Source organism: Scylla paramamosain, chromosome 2 (genome assembly GCF_035594125.1).
Source record: "Scylla paramamosain isolate STU-SP2022 chromosome 2, ASM3559412v1, whole genome shotgun sequence".
In the NCBI taxonomy this organism is placed as follows: Eukaryota; Metazoa; Arthropoda; class Malacostraca; order Decapoda; family Portunidae; genus Scylla; species Scylla paramamosain.
Window position 1 is genome coordinate 6,097,501 of NC_087152.1, and position 10,000 is coordinate 6,107,500.

Below are 10,000 nucleotides of genomic sequence, written 5' to 3' on the forward strand. Positions count from 1 at the left end.
GCACAGAATTAATGAATTCATGGTGGTAGCCATGACTTGCCTGAACATGCACTTTGTAGTCATGTAACCTGGAAAATATCACCTGAGACAATTCAGAATCCTGGCATTGAGTCTAGGATTACATTTTGGTAACATGAATTGTCTCAGGTGATATTTTCCTGGCTATGTGGTTATGAACTGCATGTTTGAGATATTTTATCACTCGGCAGAAGCTTGACACTGGAGCAATGGCATCATATCACTCCCTCATCTGCATCAAGTCAAGCTGAGGGTTGGAATTGTGTGCTGCAAGGGAAGAGGATAGATGTTACATATATCCAACATGCACTAATCCCATGTCTGAGTTTATTTAATACCACCCTAAAACTGGGATGGTATGTATTTTTGACTGCCACTGTACAAGGAGGAAGAGAATTAAACTGAATACCTGAAACTGCAGGAGGGGTTTCCAAAGGTTTTCAGTGACATTTTACAAAAGTTGTAATTTTGATGTATTGGCAAAGCCTGAGCCCTATTGTGCTGATTTAAGAAGGTTTTGCAATCTATGTAATCATTGGCAAAATAGAGGAGGACAAAATTCTGAGTTGGCATTTGCATGCCATTCATCTGGTTTGATGTGGCTGCATGAGACAGCATAGCAGTGATGATATATGATGATATATCTGACACAGCAACTCTAGAAAGATGGTGGCATTGGGCACACTCGCATATTAATGGTTTTAGTGTAGATTTGATAGTTGAGTGATAAGATGTTTTATGTGTGTGCTTTTGCAAGTTACTGTTACATATCTTTCCATGTCAGTCACCAATGGCTTCTCTCTTAGCTCTAACAATTTTAATAGTTTCTTAGATGTCTTTATTCTTCAACACAAGGCAACCAGAGATATTATTTCATCACAAGTAATACACAGTTTAGTAGCCATTGGTAGGTCATATGGAAAGATGTGTAACAGTAACTTGCAGAAGTACACCCAGGAATGTGTGCATGAAAAATGTCTCGACTATATTACTCATCTGTCAGATCTACACTAAAACTGTTAAAGTGTGTGTGTGCTCAAGGCCACTGTCTGTCTTGAGTTATCAGGTCAGATATTGTGAGTGCTTTGCTTTCCCATACAACTTGATCAAACTGGCTGAATGCCATTTGGACGCCAACATTGACTCCAAATTTTGTGATCATTGTTGCTGACTGTACAAGGTTTATTCCCTAATTCTTTAAAGCAGGCAGACATTTACGGTCAACTATGTTTATTTGTGGCAATAAATTATGTCTGCAAACTAAAAAGATGAAGGGGATAGTAAATCTTGTACAGATCGTAAAACCTTCCTAGGTTGGTGTAATAGAGGCTCAGCCTTTGTGGACATACTGTAATAAGAATATAAATATCACTAAAAAACCTTGGAAATCCCTCCTTGCACCTTGCTCTGAGGACATGATGCTAATAAGTGTTGCTAATACAATAACAGCACACTGTTAAAGAACATGAGAGCACACACCCACAGAAATTCCCAATTATAGAATTACCATCTATAATCTATTACTTGGCTCTGAGCTGATTAGGTGCACCTTTCCTCATTGACTCTTAGGGCCAGGATGTAAAGGTCACGTGCTTCAGTGACACGTATTTTTGCATCATATGCCTTAGCTTACTATGTATATAAAATACATGATTTTAATGAATCACAAAGAGACTTGGCAGTGATTGCAGAACCCAGAGGTTTTGCAAGACCCTGAATAAATTATAAGTGAGTAAAACTGAAACTTGCAAAATCTCATGGCATAAAGGCATTCTGAATTAAATGAATGATGTTGGTGTGTTAGATAGTAAATGCCAAATAAGTAAATTTAAACTAGAGACAAAAAAAAAATAATTCATAAATCCACCAAAACTAAGCAACCTAGATGAGATAACATCCTAGATGCAGTCTTACCCATGAACACCCAAACACCAAACTTGCTAAATAATGTCTTGGGTATTTGATCCACATTTCCCTCCTTTCTTCCATGAACCTTCTATTACCATAGTTTTCCATTGCTATTATTTTAAGCAGAGTTATGGTAGTACATGACTTGAAAACCTGGAGCATCTTCACAGATATCCCAACACAAGTTCTTTACCCGTGGAGAGGAGAATCTTATTAGGCAAATCTTAATAAAGAAATGCTTGAAAATAATATTGACTTTCATATGATATACACATGTTTTAAAGCTTGAAAATAATATTGACTTTTATATGATATACACATGTTTTAAAGCTGTCATTTTTAAAGCCGCTATATTTTTACTACAGGCACGAGCAAGTTCAACCGAGCGATGTTGATGAATGTTGGTGCCCTGGAGGCCCTGAGGCACTACCCATTCAACTGCTTTATATTTCATGATGTTGACCTGTTGTTGGAGGATGACCGTAACCTGTACACATGTCCAGAGCAGCCCAGACACATGTCCATCGCTATTGATAACATGAAGTATAGGTAAAGTAACAGTAGCTTTTTTATATATGTTAAAAGGCTGTAGTCTGTAGGATTACAGTGCCTTTTGAAATAGGCACAATAACTTGTTAAGACTTATATAAAATATGGAATACTAGTGCCAGAAGTGAGTAGGTGAAATGTAAGATCATGGTAGTCCTTTGTTTGGTCATAAGGAAAAAAAAAAAAAAAAAATTGAAAATGTCTATAGGTAATGAAATAGTGGAGAGAAAGGGGCATAAATGTGAGGTGTGGCATAAACTGAAAGGAGTGGTATAATGTATATGTATGAGAAAATAAAGAGTGCATTCCTTTGCTCTTCTCATCCATATTACCGAGGATATGCACTCTTGGAGATATGACAATTCGTACTCATGTTTGTTCAAGGAAGATGCAATCTTCTTAGATGCTATATAGCAAATACAAAATTATCCTAGTGCAAACCATAATGTGTAGGTAGAAACATGCTGGGAATAACTGGTGAAATGAGAACTTAAGTATACTCTACAGACATATGTATACTTTTTAATTATGATGTTTCAAGCATCTTCATACTGAGAGGCAGGTTCCTACTGCCAGATGGCAACATAGATATACTACTGCAGGGTCATGTATATTTTACTCATCATTTTTAGGTTTTCTTGCACTGTTCCCAGTTTTCTACACCTCCTTTCACCTAAAAAATATTCAGTTTGTTCAATCCATGACTTGCCCACAGATACTACTTCACTATAGAGGATTCATCATAATGCTCTCAATCTCAAGTATTCTTAATTCCTCACTTATTTGGCCATCTCTCACACAGGCATTACAAATTCAACTCACTATTCCCAAGCATCTTCACATCATTCATTATTTTTAAAGCAGCAAATTTAAATATAAAAAGCATTAAAATTCTCACACACATGTACAGTTTACCTTTCATGTTAGCAGGAGAAATGACTCCCAGCACAGATTATATCCTCCATATCTGTTTGTGCACAGTGGGGTCTCATTTCCAGTATCAGTGCTTCACATCTTTGGCTTCACTGTTTTGGCTCATGGTTCTCATACTGTAAATAACTCAGACTGCCATGACACCACAGCATTTCTTCATATATATATATATATATATATATATATATATATATATATATATATATATATATATATATATATATATATATATATATATATATATATATATATATATGCATACTTCACAATAAATAAAAAATGGTATACCCAGTATCATGTAGACAATATGGATGGGGGCAAGTTAATAATAAGGCAAGTCTATGATAAAATTATAATTGCAGCAGTGCAGAATTAGTACTGTAATGACAAAATTATGTAGTAGTAGGGTGAGCTTAGAATACAGTAATGGTGTGTAGATGGGAGGTCTTTAATATTTTGCTTCACAGTCCATCTAACTAGGCTTTTTTTTTTTTTATGCACAAAAGTGAATGTGCCTGTTAGATGGACTTTGAAGCAAAATTAGGCAATGGAGGTAGAGTTAATATAAAGTTGTTACATGTGTAATTGAAACTTGAAATGATCTATTAAAATAATACAGTACTCTTTAGGTTCTACAATACAACGATTTTCACTATGTATTTATGGATAGAATCGTAAAATTTTCTAAAGTAATGATGAATAATAATTAGTATAAAAGTAGCACGATTATAGCATGCAAGGTAATGGTTTGACAATGTTCACACAGGTTACCGTACAATGATATATTTGGAGGTGTGAGTGCCATGACAGTGGAGCAATTCCGGACTGTGAATGGCTTCAGCAACAAGTTTTGGGGGTGGGGAGGTGAGGATGATGACTTGTCCAACCGCATCAAACACCATGGCTTTTTCATCTCCCGCTACCCTGCCAATGTGGGCCGCTACACCATGCTTACTCACAAGAAAGACAACCCCAATCCCAGACGGTAAGTATCCTGCCATGTGCATACTCAAGAGACTTTGGTTGACTTTCTCACGGAACTGAAAAATTTTTACATTTTCAGAGAACTTTGAACACAGCTGAGGCTTGACAAGCATTTATGGTCTTCTTATATGGTGTTACTGACACTGTTTTAAGTAATTTTCTCACCTGAGGCCATGCAAACATGGTAATACTTCACACTTGCAGATTGGCTGAAGTGCTTTTGTCTTACTTAGAAACTCATCAAACTGTCTTCCTACCAAAACCCTGGATTATGCAGTAACATAAGTATACAAAGTCAATTTCCAATACATTTTAAAACAGGGAATATGTAGACTAGTCAGCAGGTGAGAGTATTGCCTAGTGACTGTTGCTGGGTTTGCATGTGCTTTGGTGGCAAAATTACAGTGCCAGTCAGTAACACAGTATATTGCCCTTGAGCCAAGTTTGATTTTTGAACTCCTACATCTGTCAACTATGAAATGTTATTATTCATAACAAATTTAGATTTGGTGTTACAGAAAACATCACTGAGAAGAATTATTGTGTAAGTTTAACACTTCATGCTTATTGTACCTTTAGATGCATGTACTATAACAAACATAACTAAAGGAATTAGATTTACTTTACAAAAATTTGTACTTCAGTCTCTAGTAAAATTTCTGTCAACAAGGAATGCAGATGCTCGTCATGAAGAAGCTGTCTTTGTAGTCTCTCATACTTATTCCCATCTCTCAGGTATCAGTATCTCCATGAAGGAAAGAAGAGGTACAGTTCTGATGGCCTCAACAGTGTCAAGTACCGTCTGCTAGACACACAACTACGCCGCCTCTATACTTGGGTGTATGTGGACCTCTATCCTTCATGATGCCATGCTCTTGGGTGCCTTACAAGGGAGATATGCAGTGCAAAATGTGAAGGAAGAAAGCTTTGTTATGAGGTGAAATATGAGTGGTTTTTATGAAAGGTGTGTGATATAGCAATGTGATGTGTGAGATAATGTTTTAGGTGTGAAGTTTTATCTATAATTTATTTATTATTAGAGTTAGTAAGTTTATGAATCTCAAGGCATATTAAAAGATATTTATTATGGAGTGCAATGCAAAGTCCTTCAAGACATTAATTATTAAACTTATAGCATTCATATTTACTTGTACAAAAACTACTATTGTAACAGGAAAGGGCAGAACAATGTTATATTTAAAAAAGGAAAATGGCTCAAATTTGTATAATTTTTATATATAAATTGTTTAATTGTTAAGATATCTTAACATTCTTCAGATTATTATTAATTTTGATCTTATTTAAATCTGTGGTTTTAGTTCTCATTCATTGATATCCACATATCAGTTTGAGATTTTAAAAGGAAGGAACCAAGACAGGACATAAAATTACCAAAATAATCAAGATTTTAATTGATAAAAAGTATTAGGCTAATTATTTTACTGTGGATGTGTTTGCTATATACTGAGTTGTACATGCCTGCTATATAATATGTTCTGTGATCTGAGTGGTTCATTCAAACTTTTACATACAAGCTAATACAATTATATGTATACCTGGTGGAAAGTCCACATCCAAAGGCAGTATACATTTCATATTAATTAATATTTATTGTGCAGTTGTATATGACTTGCATGCTGAGTGATATCAACTTGTGATCTGTTTTTAACACTATTCTGCAATAATTTTTTAAATCAATATTTTAATTTTATTAAGTGCTCACTTATATATATATGCATTGTGTATATTACAAAATCTGCCATTTTAGAGAGAGAGAGAGAGAGAGAGAGAGAGAGAGAGAGAGAGAGAGAGAGAGAGAGAGAGAGAGAGAGAGAGAGAGAGAGAGAGAGAGAGAGAGAGAGAGAGAGAGAGAGAGAGAGAGAGAGAGAAAAATCTTTTGAATTATATGTGGCCTCTGATAATGTACACCATCTAATCAAACCACACAGCTTATGGGCAGGTAAATTAAAAATTAAAAAGTTTTTATGACCTTTGATAAAACAGCATAAAGACGTAATGAGTGCACATATTACATATACAACCCCAGTACAGTTGGTGAAATTTGTGAGATGATGAGAGGAAATGTAAAAACTGACATTTTCATAGTTCTCAAAACTAGGTGAGTTAGGTGGACTGCCCTCTTGCTCCTGTGTTGCAATGACATTTTTACCTCCCACTACTCTTTGAGGAAAGAAAACAGTTGAGAATCTTTTATCCAAAATTCCAAAATCTGAAAACCTTCAAAATCTGAAAGTTTTTAATGGTGTTGTGACATATCACAAAATTCCTGAAAGTGGTGGGAAGGATTACACTGCAAAAAAAAAAGTGTGTCCATGAGTGAAGCTGCAATGCTCAATTTACCACCATGGAAGGTATCAAAAAGTGGCAAATTATCTATCACCCATGGTAACTGTCAGGCACAGTGGGAGATACATCTCCAATGCTCCCTTGCCTGTTTCCCCCTTGCCACAACTTTTTCATTTCATCACTCACATTTAGTACTTCTTACATTATAATGGGTCCTGGTAAGTTTAACAATGAAGAAAAGTGTTGTGATGGCATTTGCTCAAGAGTGGCTCAGTCATTGTCAGACTGCAAGAAAGATGGGAATATCAGAAACAGTTGTCAAAAGGGTGGTGAAGACTGCACTAGTGCTTGGAACAGCTGTTGCTCCCTGTTGCAGCTCACAAGCCTCTTCTGACCAAGAGAAAGAGGGTACAGCAACTCAGTTTTTACAAGGCATACATTATATTAACCTAATATTCCTGTATTTGTCTTTTTCTTTTGCCCCAAGCCTTTCTTTTTATCAGGAGTGACAGCTGTCCCCAGAATTGGTGCAGCCTTTGCTACCTGTGTCATGGCTGTCTCTGAACTTCATATTTTTCTTCCGGTCTAACAATTATTGAGCCCCTCTCAAACAAAAGTCATCCAAACACTCCTCTCTTCATTGCTATTATAAGGAGAATGAAATTTGAGTGATGAAATGCAAAGGTAGTGGCAAGGGGGAAACATGCAGAGGAGTGCATGAGAGAACTCTATCCTGCATCTGACAGTCTAGCTTCTAGATTCTCTCACTCAGTGATTAAAAAAAAATAAGAATAAGCATAGCATCTTCAAGGAATATGAGTTGCCATGTGTGACAATTTGCCACTGTTTGATACTTCCCATGGCTAAAAAGTGAGCATTGAAGCTTTGCTTTGTGGGCACACTGTCATGTTTACACTTCAATATTTTTTGTGGCCATTGCCATTGTAAAATTACATTCAGGTTATATGTACAAAATATATGTCATGAAATGTAAATGGATATTGTGTTTAAGACTTGGATGACATCTCCAAGCTGTCCCATTTTATAAATGCAAATAAAAATATTCCAAAAAACAGAAAAATCTGAAATCTGCAACACTTTTGGTCCGAGGAATTTTGAATAAGGGATTCTCAACTGCACTGATGAACTTGATCTCCCCTAAATTACTGAATTTTTAAGAAACTTGAAATCATGTCATCTTTGATTAATTTTTCATGTTTACAGTCTTTTTGGGACTGCAGCAATCAATGATGAACACTCGTTAGAGGTTCACAATGTATGGTTCTTATATTAGATTTTAATGTAAAATTTTTTTTCCCTTCAACAATTACAGTACAACTGCAGAAAATACTGAGCACCCCTTTTTTGGCAAAAATATAAACTAATACAGTTATGAAAATATTTAACAGTAAAAATAATAGAATAATAATTTAACTTTAATTCTATACTCAAGAATCACTAAAATAGTACATTAAGAGGATCACAAGGTGGTTTTATTTATGTGCAAGTTGTTCATGATGGATGTGTTTATTTTCTAGGCAATATTCAATATTCCTAATATTTTAGATGCAATGAAGGATCTTTGGCAAGTTATTTTTGATACTAGTTCAATGGCATTTCCTATGATCTTTACTGGGGCTGATTCATTCAATGCAACTACACATCCACAGCCTAGAATGCTCTGTGTGTGAGTGAAAGACAGGGTACATGGATATAATACCTTTAATGAATGCTATACTCTTGTGAATAAGAGAAGAATCTGCAGTTTTAAAGAAATCTACTTGTGTATAAAATTAATGAACTGGACATCACTCAGAGGAGATACCTCTCTTTCTCAGCAACAAGGAAAAGATACTAGTCTTTTTCTCATGAGGTTATATGTCTTTTGATTCTGATAACAAGAGGGTATCTTTCCTCAAAAGAATATATCCACTTAACTGAAAAAGGTGACACTAGGTGGATGGAGTTGTAAAATGAAAAGAACCTGGCTGTCTTCAAGCCAGTCTAGGTGCCATTTTTAACTGACTGACAAAGTAAATTCCTCATCTACTGTTATCAGATACCTAGTCATAGTAGAGGATACATAAAGACATGATACATACATCAAGCCTTATGTGATAATGAACAGATATGGAAAACCTCTATTGGGCAGAGGCATCATGATGTTAATATGCTCTCTGATATATTGTATAGATTATGATGAAGTTTACTGAGGTGACCTGTGGCCCTATGGTTAATATCTTATTGTAAGTCAGAAAATTATTACCTTCATGATGTTGACTATGCTGTGGCTTTTACTGTCGCTGTTAAAAATGGATGGTGACCATTTATGTCATATTAGAACATCTATTCGTGCATACCTATGATGGACATCATTGAGCATTAAATGAATCGATGGAAAAAAATAAACATGGTATTGCTTTGTTTAGTGTTACATTTAACAAAAATATAATGTATGTGTTGGTAGGAGTAAATTCTCATGTGATATGTAGTGAATTTGATGCTAATGCAAGGACAGACCTTTGTATCTTAGGAGGGAGGGACATCCAGACTTGAGGAAGCACGCACATTTTAGGATAAGTTGTTCTGGATTTGATGTAAAGCCAAGAACTAAATCTTTAATCATAATATTATATTAAAGAGAAGTGCTTATCATAAGATAATCGACAGATGCACATAGAGGAGGTTGAATTTGTATATGATGGTGTACATGTTTTTTCTATAAAGTTTTAATGTTCAACTAAAGAGTATGAAAAATCAGCCTTGAAGAATTCATGAACATCTAATGCAAATACCAAGGAAGGACAGCCATAAGAATAGATAGCAATCTCACTAGTTAAAAGAAGGATCCTTAAGGAATAGAGTGAATATCACCTGTGCAAGTGTGAGACTGGTGATGTATGATGCTGAGACATGGCTGACTATTAAAGAAATAGAAAGGATGATAGAGAATGCAAGATGTTGAGATTCATTACACCATATTAAGATAGGGAGACATGGGGCACAACAAGGTAATGAAAAGGTGGGGAGAGGAGAGAGTGATAAATGTGCTAAGGAGGTATAGACTGATGTGGTATATACATATCTGGAGGAGGGAGACACATCAGGAAGGAAGGGGGAGCACTATGTACTCAAAGTTGTTAGTTGAATGAAAACCAGAGGGAAGACTGATTGAAAAAGACCCAGAAATGTTGTGTGAGAACAATAAGAATAAGAGAAAAGATCCATAACTGCAAAAAGTGGGAGAGACTGAATACATCTAGCTCCATAAAGGAAAATAAAGATGTTAAATGAAATAGAG

General features: G+C 35.4%; 1 protein-coding gene across 3 annotated transcripts in view; it reads left to right on the plus strand.

Annotated features, from left to right (window-relative positions):
* LOC135109231 (beta-1,4-N-acetylgalactosaminyltransferase bre-4-like) overlaps window positions 1-10,000 on the plus strand; it is a 67,716-nt gene that overhangs the window by 54,944 nt on the left and 2,772 nt on the right. For all 3 annotated transcript variants that reach the window (XM_064020465.1, XM_064020453.1, XM_064020475.1), the window contains 3 exons: window positions 2,292-2,475; window positions 4,175-4,393; window positions 5,128-10,000. The exon at window positions 5,128-10,000 is cut by the window's right edge and continues 2,772 nt beyond it. In XM_064020465.1, coding sequence (XP_063876535.1) covers window positions 2,292-2,475; window positions 4,175-4,393; window positions 5,128-5,257 — 533 coding nt within the window. In that variant the 3' untranslated portion in view covers window positions 5,258-10,000. The remainder of the gene's footprint in view (window positions 1-2,291; window positions 2,476-4,174; window positions 4,394-5,127) is intronic.